At 35.4% G+C, this 15,366-nt stretch overlaps 1 protein-coding gene across 8 annotated transcripts in view; it reads right to left on the bottom strand.

The window, feature by feature from the left end:
* MEF2A (myocyte enhancer factor 2A) overlaps positions 1 to 15,366 on the bottom strand; it is a 121,018-nt gene that overhangs the window by 41,293 nt on the left and 64,359 nt on the right. For 3 of the 8 annotated variants that reach the window (XM_030815079.1, XM_030815082.1, XM_030815084.1), the window contains exons 4-6: positions 3,907 to 4,044; positions 957 to 1,176; positions 107 to 166 (exon numbers count right to left, since the gene is read on the bottom strand). In XM_030815079.1, coding sequence (XP_030670939.1) covers positions 107 to 166; positions 957 to 1,176; positions 3,907 to 4,044 — 418 coding nt within the window. Of the gene's footprint in view, positions 1 to 106; positions 167 to 956; positions 1,177 to 3,894; positions 4,045 to 4,109; positions 4,242 to 15,366 lie in introns of all 8 variants that reach the window. The other 5 variants (XM_030815085.1, XM_030815080.1, XM_030815083.1 and 2 more) reach the window with 2 other exon arrangements.

Here is a 15,366-nt window from a genome sequence, read left to right as displayed (position 1 = left end):
ACCCTTCAGAAGGAAATTTCCCAGAAAGCTTTATTTCAGGAACAACATTCCTTTAATCTCATATAGGATAGATACCTACAAAACAAAAGAGTAGGAATTCACTCACCCACTGGGCTGCTTCCAGCTCCATTTGGCACTGTGAGGTCTGCAGTGCTCAACATCCCACCTAACAACGTTATGGAGAGAAGACAGAGGGCAGAGAATGAGTATGAATGAGCTCTCTTTACCTGACTGAATGTGAACTGAATAGAAGTAACTCTCACTCTAATCCTAAAAAGACACAAAAATAAAAACTAGCTCAGTCTGAAGTTGGCATTAATATGTAATCTGATGTAGTTATTATATCTCATATATATGAGTTTACCTTTCAAGCTTGATGTCGCCTTCAATACCAAATAGTGGTATTGCATCGATACCAAAATAGTACATACTGATAAAAATGGGGGCAGTGTGTAAGGAGTATGACTAAATCACTAAATTAAATCTAGGAGTTAAGAGAGAGGAGACACTGCATTACGTAGACTAATACAATAAATGCAACGTAAATTCTGCTGAATTAATGAAGTAATTCAGGCAGGAGGAGATGTAAAAGATACTCTAACTCCAATCAGGTAGTCTATCACCCATATTTCTAACATGAATGGCTCACACTCTACTTTATATCCTTGCTTCTGATATCTAACTAAATTTTCTGCCTGTCAAAGTATGGCTTTCCCATGAGAAGGAAAGCGTATAAATGGCAGGTTCTCAGCACTGTTCTACTTTGCATGACACAATGCTACACCCACAATTGATTTTCAAAAAAATACTTTAAAATGAGGCCACTTATGTAGCAGTGATTCTTGCTCATCAAAGCAATAAAATTAAGAATAGCAAAATAAGAAACTGCTTATGTTAGCAATGAGTTTTTTCACCCACTTTATTAAAGAACCAGCATAATAGGTATCACTACATACCTGCATTGCCAGTACTTGGTGGTCTCTGAGGAGCTCCAGGAGACACATTTCTGTGTAATGTGGTTTGAGGTGGAGAGAGCATGCTTGAATCTGTTAACGCTGAGCTGGCTGCCAAAGATGGGGACACCAGTGAACTCCCTGGGTTAGTGTAGGACAAAGCATTGGGGCTGGTCACTGGAACTGTGACAGACATTGAAAAGTTCTGAGGTGGCAAACCAGGCTGTAAATAAAGAAAAAGAAGGAAAAAACTGTTGGTTTTGTATTCGTCTATAAAGTAACTTTTGAACTTTAATTTGGCAAGGTAACTCAAGTTACTAAAAGTAGAGGATAGGGATAGGTTCTTAACCAATTTACAGATTAAAGCTATTTTCTTTAGAATTATGTTTGAACATGAATATGCCTGACATTAGCCTTTTCAATTTCAACTTTATATATTAATATATACTAATGTCTATATTCTATATTTCAAATATTCATAAAGACAAATTTAAGAGGATAAACCTGATAATCAAGTAGTGTTGTCATATTTAGACATTACAAAATATATCACTGTCACCAAGTAAGCATAAATTGGCATTTCAATGTAAACCTTAATAACATTACATTTCTACGAGAGATCCCAAATGTAATGGAAGGAGAAAAGTGTGTACACATATTATTAACTTAATATGTCAAATATGATAAATCATAAATATTCCCCATTCTGATTTAATTGACTAACTTTCTAAAGGGCAAAACTAAGAAAAAAAAGTAATTATATACATAACAATGCAATTTGAGTTTAATGAAAATGCAAAGAAATCTAATCTAAATAACAAAATTAACTACTAACCAAGCCAGTAGTAAGAGTAATAGTTTTTGGTATCTTCTTTAAATTGTATAAAGATTAAACTACAAATATTATAAATGCTAACCTTCCCTCCCTCCAAATTATTCCATACCCCCTTTTTTCTATTTTCTATTTTCATCTTGCATTTCCTCCACACACCATTTACAATATGCTTGTTAACCATGATAAATATATGTTGCTCTTTACAATTTAAAGTGGGAGAAAATAAAACAATTTTACTCTGCCCTCATTTTAAAAGAGTAACACACAAAAATAAGGTAACACGGCTAATTCGAAGTTGGAAGAATATATTTTATTGTACTTTACTCAATAGTAGTTTATTTCATGTAGAAAAATTATAATACATCAACAAATATAAAAACAGTGGGTATATGACAATTTTTTTCAAAAGTAAAACACTTTTATTTGTGCAATATCTTTGCAGCCTTAACATTAACTGTAAGGTCAACAGCATCCCTTTATTTGCTACTGTATTGTTTTTAAGAATAATAATGGGATTTGCCCAAAAGTAACTCCTTAAGGCTATTTTTTTGTGAGCTGGCTTCTTATACAGGTTGAGCATCCCTAATCTGAAAATCCAAAATCCAAAACTTTCTTGAGCACCAACATGATGCCATAGAGAATTCCAAACCTGACGTGTGGAAATGCAGGCATACAGTACACAGTTTATTCAGTGTCTCCAAGGGGAAAAGGACCATTCCAGTCTCCCATCTGCTTCAATATATCTTTTCTGTGCACACCCAGATTCCCTCATGCAAGCACATCCACAAAGGGTAATAAAATGGCACATGTGTAGGCTACACATGCTAACAGCAGGTTCCCCATGATGCTCCACATGGGGCCAAGACCTATGACATGGGTAGCTGAGACAGGGACATCTTTGCTTTTTGATGGTTCCAGATACACAAACTTTGTTTCATGCACAAAATTATGAAAAATATTGTATAAAACTTCCTTCAGTCCAAGAGTATGTAAGATATGTATGAAACATTAATAAATTTAATGTTTAGACTTGGGTCCCATCCCCAAGATATTATACATATGCAAATATTCCAAATTTTGAAAAAAATCCCAAATCTGAACACTTCTAGTCCCAAGCATTTCCAATAAGGGATACCCAACCTGTACTAAGAACTACTCTGAAGAAATGATCCATCATGCATACTTTAGGGTACAGTTTTGAGATAATTAACTCTGATGATAAAATAAATACCAGCATTGAAACTAATTGGTTCAAGGACAGCTGACCTACATATACAGAATTAGGATATTAGATCCAGAATAACTGTTTTAAGTAGCTCTTGCCTATGGAGCTTCCAGTGAGAATTCTTTGAAGAACTATCAAGTCTAGGAGCATGAGCTCAAAGAAAAATCCTCTTTCACTATGGTTAGATGAATGAGTATACAGAAACTGTAAAGTCGCTATTTGTTTTGCAATCAGTTTAAGAACATTGTTGCCCTAAATTAAAATTAAGCCAAGCTGCTCTTCCTTAGTATCTACAGCATAAGAAAAGAACAAAAGTTTGGTGGTATTGTTGCTAAGTGATTTGGGGACATTTACAAACTGCAAAGCAGTAAGCTTAGCTCTGCTATTATAGCAACTATACAAAATAATTGAAAATAATTTAAGAAAAAACAAGTTTCGCAACAAACCTAACTACCTTACATTTTGCTTTCTCAAGATCTATTTTAAGAACATATATGTTTTTAAGTCATGGGAGTAGAGGGAAAGTTTTATGCATACTCTATATTATAAATCATAGGATTTTAGAGCTGGAAGATACCTTAAAAATCATGAGAGCCAACTCACTATAGATGGAGAAAGCATTCAAGATGTCTAGGTGCCCTATCCAAAGGTACTGGGGTAAGAAGTAGCAAAGTCTGGATCGGCATGTTTTCTCTTCACTTCTACATTTAAGATACTGAACATGTATAAGATTTCAGCAATTTTATTTTGAAGTTTTATAAAAAATACTAATAAAATGCATTTCTTCCCTTCTACTTATTGCTGTCATCACCCACTATAAAAATAAGCAACAAGATGTTTGGTCAATCTCTTCATGCACAAGATAAAAGCACAAACCATACTTTAGTACTCACTGCGATTTTATGATTCCGCATCATATTATCAAATTCCTCATTAATTTTTTTATATTTTTCTTCTGTATGTGGAGTTAGCACATATGAAGTATCAGGGTCTGGGCTGTCGCACCCTCTGTGTTCCTTCTTGTTCAGAGCCTAAATAATGAAGTTAACAAAAAGGATCAACAAATAAAAAGTAGAGGTAAAGTAAAAGTACTTACAGGGCCTCGTTTGAAAATAAAATCACTATCTTCATTTAGTTTGCTGAATCTGTCCTCCGAGAGTGGACTGTGCTCAAAGTAATCGTCAGCATCAGGGCTCTCACAACCATTAAGGCCTTTCTTTCTTAAAGTCTGAAATACAATCGGAAAATTCACACACAAATAATGCTAACTTGCCATGAGTTTTTCTGTAAAATTTATTAAGAGAGCACAGACGGAATGAATTGAATTATACAAGAGCCACTGAAACGGTTCTAAATGATCACAAATGTACTTACTTCTTCAAATAAGATAAACATTAGATATAAGTAAAATTAATTCTCCCATTGTACGTTAAGAGAAAAGGAATATTTGTTTGGATTCTTCCTTTCTAAACTTTTCAAAATACTAAATGACTCACTGCTCTGACAGTTAAAACTCAAATCTGATTAAACCTGATCAATTTATCTGATATAACCAATGCATGAAAGAACTAAAATAGAAATCTATAAAAATGATGCTTTGAGAAGTTATCATACCTTTATAAATTGAACATTTCAGCAACTTCACGTACTCTTCCTTTCTGCCTATCGGAGTTTTTATCCTACTCAACAGAAAGAATCAGCACAATATCCCAATAATTTCATTTCTATTATTCACTTTCCTGTATAACTTTGAAATGGAACAGTTCAAACTTGATAATTATTTATGTCTGCAATGACTCTTTCCTATGTAGAATGTACAAATTATTAGTGACTTTACATATTTTTAAAATTTGCACTCAAAAGTTATTCAGAGTGTATTTCATGGTTTGGTTTAATCTACTGATTTGACTTTCTGGAGAATTTTCTTTTTTTTTTTCTTTTATGAGATGGAGTCTCATTCTGTCACCCAGGCTGGAGTACAGTGGCACGATGTTGGCTCACTGCAAGCTCTGCCTCCCGGGTTCATGCATTCTCCTGCCTCAGCCTCCCGAGTAGCTGGAACTACAGGCGCCCGCCACCACGCCCGGCTAATTTTTTTTGTATTTTTAGTAGAGACGGGGTTTCACCATGTTAGCCAGGATGGTCTGGATCTCCTGACCTCGTGATCCACAGCCTCGGCCTCCCAAAGTGCTGGGATTACAGGCGTGAGCCACTGTGCCCAGCCCTTTCTGCAGAATTTTCTTGAGTGCCATTAAAATACCTCCTGGATTATACTGACTTTTTTTTTCTTGGTATAATGCAAAAAACAGTTGGTTTTCTGATTTTTATTTTTAACTTAAAGTCATCATGAAATAACTTGTCCAGTACTTAAAAGAATAAATTAAAAACCAACAGCTTGAAGATATATGGAATATTCCTTTACTTTCAGAATGTCTTATTCTTTTCTTCTTTTTTTAAAAATCCTGGTGGGTCTTATTTTAAAGTAGAGTTACAGTGTTCAACACTGAAATGGTTGAGACTTCTTGATTTTCTGACCAAATGCAGAGAAGGATTAGGAAGTTAAAATTTCTAAGTAAGCCTAACTAACAGAGCTTAATTAGGAAACAAAGCTTGATCACTGAACTAGTCCCAGAGAAGTTCATCAATAAACGATTAAATTAGATCTAAAGATATTTTTGATTATTTCATAGCAGATCTTAGTATCCTTTAAAATATGATTAGCAATAATTATGGATGCTTATTTTACTCCTTTTTTCTTGAATGAAGTAGAACATAAACACAGTACATTAAGATTCAAGAATTTGTTTCTCCAAAGTCAAATTATTTTTAAAATTCACTTTATTCAATTTGATTTTTAAAAATTTTGCATGAAGAATCATAAACAATCATTAGTACATTAATAATCATTAGCTTATTAAATTACTTGACATGTGCATATAGCAAACACGACATCTATTTCTCCAACATTTTCTCCATGGCACTAGGCTCTATGAGCCTAAGTAATCACATGGACTTTTATGTGTGCTTGGCCATAAAAGGTCCTGTTGTTGGGAGCACTAAAGGATAAAGGCATTTATCCTCCCCCAACCATGGTAGCAAGTTTACTTGCCAAATCTTTCCAAGTAGCTATGAGCAGTGAAAATGTAGACACTCAGAACACTGGAACACATTGAACTCTTAAAACCTACACAGCACTACAAACAGAACAAATATAGTAGGTGCCTACACACAGATCTTATCATAAAGTTGTTGATTTATTCTAGTCCTAAATCTCTGATATTTCCCCTCAATTTTCATCTATTTTAAGACTAGTTAATTAGTCTTGCTCTTCTTAGTAAGCTGTAATGCTTATCACTTAAATTTTCACAAATGTCAATCATCAAGTATATATCTCTTTGACCACATTTTAATTGCCAGAGAAAAAAGAAGACAGCTTTTGTTCAACAATTACATGCAATTTTTATTCTACAAGAGTAGGGTTAACTCTACTTGTATTTATGAGGCAGGAAAGTGCTCTGGTATCTCCAGCTCTGCAAGCCTTCACTTCAGATGGGGTTTCTGTCACCATGAGAGAATTTAAGAGGCTCTATCAGCTTTGTAGATAATAAGCTAATGTACTTCTGTTTGATAGGCAACTTGTGTCTCCTTATCGCTAAACCATGAAGAGTTGTTTTGAGGACCCAACTACCATAAAAAGACTTTTTCTGTCTTCACATTACCAAATAGCACAACAGTAGAAGTTTCTCCTGTGCCACTGGTATTAACAAGTGGAATGTCGTAATCTATTAAGAGGGCCAGGCAAGGTACATACGATCCTGGACAGCTTCAGTTTTCTCACACACAAGTCAGCCACAATAAAGACACTTGCTCAATGAGGAAAACACGGTGTGAAAGGTCACCACTGAGAGATCTGCTTATTCCTCGTAAAGAAAAAGTAGAAAAATGCATCAGGAGTGCTAGCACTGAGTACTCTCTATAGCTATTACTAGTCATTATAATCCATTCTAAAGTAAATAGAACTTCAAAGATACTTTACTCCTTGTAAATAACACAAGTGAGTTTTTCAATGCCATTCTGACAAACTTAAGGAGAAAACTCAATTGTGCCAAAATAATTTCAAATTTCAATGGTGTGTACCCATTTAAGTTGACTTATCCCAGTTGCTTTTCTTAAAGAAATGTATTCTAAAACATACATTACAGGCTGCTATAAAGATTAATATTAATGAGTAATTGTTAATCAACTTAAGCCGATTTGATACACCCTGTTCTGTACATGTTCCAAACTAATTTAAAGATCCCAATTGGCAATATTACTTAAATAAAATCCTAAAATTAACACACCTATATTTTTCATCAGTACACGTCTATAGAAGACAGTAATTTTATTTTTGGAGGGTCAGTTAGGCACTTGTTAGAAACAATCATTTTTCTATTTATGTCGCAACAAAGTTAAATTCCATTATTATTTTAACAGTTTTTTTTTACTTGGGCCAATTCAGGTACTTTCTGCACATTGTCATTTATGGTACAAAATGCAGGATTTAAGTAATAAACTTAGCTAATATTTACCTTTCAATACTAGTTATGTAAGGATAGTGAAATATTTTTAAATGAAACCCAAAAAACTAAATATCTTTAAAAACTCTGTATTGTTTAGAGCACATTCCAAGTTATCTGATTCTATGGGGGTTTGTACCTTGGTTTTTGAGCTATTTTCCAACTCTGTAAACAGAAGATAATTTGTGGAAAACTGAGAGTAATGCAAATAATTTGTGTTTGTCGATGTGCAAATAAATTCCGTCTGGTGGAAGTTCAATTGACTTCTCTCCACTGTGGAAAAGCCAGTTTTTGTATTTATGAAGCAAATTCATTTGGCCCTCTTGATGGGCTTATATATTTGTCTGATCTTTGAATTTACAAAGGCAACATTTTTTTCAGGCTCCCCCACTAATTAATTACTTAAAATTTTTGACTCATGTTCACTTGGTATCTGTCTGAGAGTCATAATCACCTTTATAAAAAACTATGTTACGGCCGGGCGCAGTGGCTCATGCCTGTAATCCCAGTACTTTGAGAGGCCAAGGCGGGCGGATCACGAGGTCAGGAGATTGAGACCATCCTGGTTAACACGGTGAAACCCCGTCTCTACTACAAATACAAAAACAAAGTTAGCTGGGCATGGTGGCGGGCACCTGTAGTCCCAGCTACTCTGGGGGCTGAGGCAGGAGAATGGCGTAAACCTGGGAGGCGGAGCTTGCAGTGAGCTGAGATCGTGCCACTGCACTCCAGCCTGGGCGACAGAGCAAGACTCTGTCTTAAATAAATAAATACATACATACATACATACATACATACCAAAAACCAAAAACCAAAAAACAAAACTTTTACCACTTACAAGTGTGAAACCACCCAACTCATTGATTTCAGATCTAAACTCAGGAAGAGATTCCTAGTAACCCTCGATAGAACTTATTATTGGAGCAAGTATTGGTTTTTAAAAGGAAGAAGTAGTATGCTGTTCTTTAAAATTGTCTAAAAATATTTGATTAATCTGTATTAATTTGTTATAATATCAAGTATCGAGGAAATATGACAAGACAGGGCCTGTGGCCTTTCAATACTCATCTTCAAAATCTTCTTGTGATAATTCATAAATTGTTATTTATATTGCAGCATTAAGAATGTTAACTGTCTAAAACAGCAAACCCCACAACCTTCCTTTCTGTCAGAAGCTACTAAGATCTAAAATGAAATTCATGCTGGTGGAGGAAGAGAAGAGGGCATACTGCCTAAAAATATTTCCAGGAAAAAGGAATCCCTACATCATATCCACACTATTTCTGTGTTGTAAATGTCCAAATCAAACTTAAAAGAGAAGGTTTTGCTTTGTTGTCTAGCATTAATTAAACCAGTTTTACCTAAAAGAAGAGGAACTTTAAAAGCCTTCTTTTTTTTTCTTTGATCTTTTTATTATTATTATTATTATTATTATTATACTTTAAGTTCTGGGATACACGTGCAGAATGTGCAGGTTTGTTACATAGGTATACACATGCCATGGTGGCTTGCTGCACCTATCAACCCGTCATCTACATTACGTACTTCTCCTACCACTATCCCTAGACTAGCCCCCCATTCCCTGACAAGCCCCAGTGTGTGATGTTCCGCTCTGTGTCCATGTGTTGTCATTGTCCAACTCCCACTTATGAGTGAGAACATGCGGTGTTTAGTTTTCTGTTTTTGTGTTAGTTTGCTGAGAATGATGGTTGCCAGTGTCATCCATGTCCTTGCAAAGGACATGAACTCATCATTTTTTATGGCTGCATAGTATTCCATGGTGTATATGTGCCACATTTTCTTTATCCAGTCTATCATTGATGGGCATTTGGGTTGATTCCAAGTCTTTGCTATTGTGAACAGTGCTGCAGTAAACATACGCATGCATGTGTCTTTACAGTGGAATGATTTATAATCCTTTGGGTATATAATCAGTAATGGCATTACTGGGTCAAATGGTATTTCCAGTTCTAGATCTTTGAGGAATCACCACACTGTCTTCCACCATGGTTGAACTAATTTACACTCCCACCAGCAGTATAAAAGTGTTCCTATTTCTCCACATCCTCTCTAGCATCTGTTGTTTCCTGGCTTTTTAACGATCGCCATTCTAACTGGTGCGAGATGGTATCTCTTTGTGGTTTTGATTTGCATTTCTCTAATGACCAGTGATGATGAGCTTTTTTTCATGTTTGTTGGCTGCATAAATGTCTTCTTTTGAGGATTGTCTGTTCATATCCTTCACCCACTTTTTGATGGTTTTTTTTTTTTTTTTTTTTTGTAAATTTGAGTTCTTTGTAGATTCTGGATATTAACCCTTTGTCAGATGGATAGATCGCAAAAATTTTCTCCCATTCTGTAGGCTGCCTGTTCATTCTGATGATACAAGTTTCTTTTGCTGTGCAGAAGCTCTTTAGTTTAATTAGATTCTATTTATCTATTTTCGCTTTTGTTGCCATTGCTTTTGATGTTTTAGTCATGAAACCTTTGCCCATGCCTATGTCCTGAATGGTACTGCTTAGATTTTCTTCTGGAGTTTTTATGGCTTTAGGTCTTACGTTTAAATCTTTAATCCATCTTAATTTTTGTACAAAGTGTAAGGAAGGGATCCAGTTTCAGCTTTCTGCATATGGCTGGCTCGTTTTCCCAACACCATTTATTAGATAGGGAATCCTTTCCCCATTGCTTGTTTTTCTTTCTATCTACTGCTGACCAAACGCTCCAATAGTAGGAAGGCTCTTGAGTTTAAAATTTCCATACCAATTTAAGGAAAAACAGTGAAAGCCTGAAACTTAGTGAGTGCCCTGGCTAGAACCTCCATTTAGGTTAGTTATATCCACTTCTGTTTCTTTGATGAGGTTATTTTACAACACTGCAGAGATGGACATTAGTTAACTTATAGAAAACTTGTAGTAGCTGCAAATAATTCTTGTTTCCAGAAATTGTTTCCTGTGGAATACCATTGATTGTCACCCTGTGGATACTGGCCACTTTTGTTTCTATTTATAAATTTACTTCTGCATTCTTTAACTATAAATGTGTTATATTTTGAGTTCTCCTCTGTTTATGATCTTATTGTTCCCTCATCCATTAACGCATCAAATAAAATCTCTAATATGTTCATTTTATAATTTTATGATAGTAATGTTTATGCCTTCATCCAAATCTAATCTGCAACTTGGAAGACTTATAATCCCAACTGCCTGCTGTACACTTTCATTTGGATATTTTACTAACATTTCTATTTCAACTTAACTGACATAGAATTATCTTTTATTAAACAGGTTTCTCCTTTGGACTTACCAACCTAGTCGACCTTATTCCCTTTGTTCTCTCTCTACATTCACATGGAATACCAAATTTTGTATATTATTTCCATTTCTATTGTCCCCATACTCACTCAAGCCTGCACTATCTTATGTCTAGACTCATATCTTTGTTTTTTTTTGTTTTGTTTTGTTTTTTGTTTTTTTGAGACGGAGTCTCGCTCTGTCGCCCAGGCTGGAGTGCAGTAGCGCGATCTCGGCTCACTGCAAGCTCCACCTCCCGGGTTCACGCCATTCTCCTGCCTCAGCCTCTCCGAGTAGCTGGGACTACAGGCGCCCGCCACCAAGCCCGGCTAATTTTTTCTATTTTTAGTAGAGATGGGGTTTCACCGTGGTCTCGATCTCCTGACCTCGTGATCCGCCCACCTCGGCCTCCCAAAGTGCTGGGATTACAAGCGTGAGCCACCGCGCCTGGCCTAGACTCATATCTTTTTTCCACTTTTTTCTCTCTCCATTCTACCTGTTCCATAAATTGTTACCAATTCACTTCCCCTCAATACCATTTTGAATTTCTCACCTGTTTTAAATCAATTCATTTCTACATGAAGATTATCAGTTGTGCCTGCAAGAAGAGTTATCTTGCAGACCAGCCTTGGTGGCAGAGATGAGAGACCATGGAGCCCTTAATATGGAATTCCTGGTGTCAGGCCTTCAGGAAGCCAGCTACTCCTGCCTCCTGCCTTTGAGTGCTACCTGTCTGCATTCTTTCAATGAACTCTTTCTTTAGTTGGAGCTACTTTAAGTGGGTTCTTATCCCTTATAATCAAAGAAGCATGAGGAAGAAAACTGTTAGTGATCCCTTAGGTAACACATTATTAGTCTCTTTATCCAAGTCACATATTTCTCAAAGTAAGTCTGGCTAGTAGCTCCACAACATAGAATCCAGAAAGAGTCTCAAACCTAGAAGTGATGATTAATTACTGTTGTTGGTCAAAGATAATTGATTGAAATAATGGTATCTACCCCAACAAAAATCTTTAAAGTCATATGTCCTATCATTCTACTTACAGAGTACTAGCAACCTTACCTTTCAAATTCAAGGAAACATTTACAGAATTCTGGGTATATGCTACCACTTGGCTGACCCTGTACATCTGCCTCTCATTTTCTGGTTTATATACTAAACCTCTTGGTGAAACTAGGGATGGAAAGGATTAAGGGAAGAGTTGAAAAGAGAAAGAAAAAAGATACTTGAGAGGACAAAAACAATACTGTATAAACTTTTTTCTAAGTATGTTGAGGTTTTCTTTTACATAATAAACTTACAAAAATTTATTTCAAAATGAATTACTAATTAGGCAGGGCAACTCATTTAAAATGCGTTTCTTTTAGCTTATGCTCTTTCATGTTAAATACTCAGCAAGAAATTATATATTTAAAATTCTAGCCACATTTTCCATGGAAATGTTATATATAAAAAATAGTTAAATATAAACTTTTATACATAAAATATAAAAAGTTTTATATACACAAAAACTTCCATGGAAAATAAGCGTGTCTAAAATTTTAAATATATATATGTGATTCTATTTGTTTGGAATGGAATTTGACAATTATAAAGTTGAGCATATGTTCAAAGTGTTTTCAGTTCTTGGTAGTCAGGAGTTAAAAGTGCAGTCCATTTCCATATATAATGTGTGCATATATATACGTGCACAAATGCATATTACTATAATCTTTGGCATCTGTTTACAGAGTAAATAAATCAGGATTATCTTTCTAAATATGTTTAAATAAATATTTAAAGCATATGGGCTCTTAAATAAGAACTTATAAATATCCCAAGGGACTTGCATTTTCTGGAATCTTGACATATGACAGTAAATTTTGGATCGAAGAGCCTATACTGCTGGAGTATTTGCTAGAGCCCACGCCTGCACTTTTAACTCCTGCCTACCAAGAACTGAAAAAAAAAATTTAACATATGCTCAACTTTATTATTGCCAAGTTCCATTCCAAACTAATAGAATCATACACTTACAAGTGAAACTATGGAATTAAAAGTACTCAAAAGGTATAAATGCATGGTTTTTAAATGCATGAGGAGTTAACTGATTTAAATCAATTAAATAAACCCACAAAAAATTTGACCACCCACCTTAAATCTCATTGCTGTGACACAGCTGAGCAGTAAATGCTCCATAAATACTGGCTGAGTAGTCAGTAAATCTAGCGTAAGTATAAGCAAGTGCTTGTAAAATAAAGAAATCATGGCTTGGGCCGGGCGCAGTGGCTCATGCCTGTAATCCTAGCACTTTGGGAGGCCGAGACGGGCAGATCACCTTAGGTCAGGAGTTTGAAACCAGCCTGGCCAACATGGTGAAACCATGTCTCTACTCCAAATACAAAAAAATTAGCCGGGCGTAGTGGCAGACACCTGTAATCCCAGGTACTCAGGAGGATGAGGCAGGAGAATCGCTGTAACCCCAGGAGGTGGAGGTTGCAGTGAGCTGAGATCGTGCCATTGCACTCCAGCCTGGGCGACAGAACAAGACTGTCTCAAAAGAAAAAAAAAAAAAAGAGGAAAAAAGAAATCATGTCTTAAGTTTCAGGAAATTGAAGCTAGACTATTACAATATTTTAAAAATGAGAAAAGTTCTCTTTCCTCATTGTAAATAATTATTTCCAATTTTGAAACATATACTATTCTTTCTAAGCTACTCTGACAACACATAAAAACAATTTTTAAAAATTGTGAAATATGTAAGGTATGTACAAGTTTATATAAAATTCAACAAATAATTATAAAGTGAACATCAGTCATTTCAATCAAGTCAAAAAAATAGACCAAAGCCAGAACCCTCCCTATCTCCCTTCATCCCATAACCCTCTCCTCCCACCTTTACAGGTAATACCATCCTAACTCTGTGATGACAATTATCTGGATTTTTTTTATAGGTTTACCACATATATACGTATCCCTAAAAATATAATTTAGCTATGCCTATTTGTGAATGATATGTAAATGGAACCACACACAGTATACTATTCAGTCTTGCCTCTTTCATTAACACTGTTTATGAGATTCCTCCATAGAGTTACACAGAGTTATAGCTGGTTCATTTTCACTAAATATTGTATTACATGGCTTGAAAAAAAAAGCTTTATCCATTCTACAACAGACAGACATTGGAGTGGCTTCAATCTTTTGAATCTATAAAAATGCTGTTGTGGACATTTCTGTAAACAGCCTACTGCATAATGTGCACACATTTCTCTTGGGTATGTATTCTTAGGAATAGAAGTATTAGTTCATAAAATATGTGGATCTTCAGTTATACTAGATAATGCCAAACTGTCTTTTAAAGTAATTGTATCAATGTGCATTCCTACCTGTGGGATTTAATTTGCAATACCAACTACTAATGAAATTAAGCACATTTCATATCTATTGGCCATGTGGATGTTCTCTTTTGTGAGGCACCTATTCAAGTACTTTGCTAAGTTTTCTACTGCCTTTTGATAATTGTTTTATAGTAGTTCTTTTAATTATTTATTTTTATAGTAATTATTTTATAAGTAGTCAATGTAAGCCCTTGGCTAATTTTATACATTGTAAAAATATCTTCCCATTATGTAGCATTAAAAAAAAAAATGCTTATCTTTGAATGAAGAGTTCTTAAACAGAGTCAAATTTATCAGTTTTTTCCTTTCCAGTTATCCATGTGATAGCGATTTTTATGTCTTATGTAAGAAATCCTTTCCAAAATTATGAAGATATTCTCCTATATTATCCTGTAAATAGCTTTGTAATTTTGCCTTTTACATTTAGGTCTATAAGCATTCTGGAGGTAATTTTTTTTTTTTTTTTTTGAGACTGAGTCTCGCTCTGTCGCCCAGGCTGGAGTGCAGTGGCGTAATCTCGGCTCACTGCAAGCTCCGCCTCCCGGGTTCACGCCATTCTCCTGCCTCAGCCTCTCTGAGTAGCTGGGACTACAGGCGCCCGCCACCACGCCCGGCTTATTTTTTGTATTTTTAGTAGAGAGGGGGTTTCACCGTGGTCTCGACCTCCTGACCTCGTGATCTGCCCGCCTTGGCCTCCCAAAGTGCTGGGATTACAAGCGTGAGCCACCGCGCCCGGCCTCCTGGAGGTAATTTTGTATAAAATCTGAGGTAAGTCCAATTTCATGAATTTTCTATATGGATACCCAATTGTCCCTATACCACTGCTTAAGGAGTTTGTTCTGCCACCTCTATCACGTATTAAGTATCTATATATGCATGGTTCTGTATCTGAGCTATTATTCCATTGGTATGTTTGGCATTTGGTATTTGTGCCACTGCCACTGTATGTTAATTATTATAGCTTTAAAATTAGTCTCAATATATTGTAGTGCAAACCCTCTCACCTTATTCTTCTTCAGTGTCTTCTCCTGTTCTATTTTCTCTGTGAACTTTAGAATCAGTTGTTGAAATTCTTTCGAAAAGTATTTCTTGGGATTCCGATTGATATTTCATCAACTCTACA

Source organism: Nomascus leucogenys, chromosome 6 (assembly GCF_006542625.1).
Source record: "Nomascus leucogenys isolate Asia chromosome 6, Asia_NLE_v1, whole genome shotgun sequence".
In the NCBI taxonomy this organism is placed as follows: Eukaryota; Metazoa; Chordata; class Mammalia; order Primates; family Hylobatidae; genus Nomascus; species Nomascus leucogenys.
Note: the sequence above shows the minus strand (reverse complement) of the source record. Positions and strands in the feature narration are given on the sequence as shown.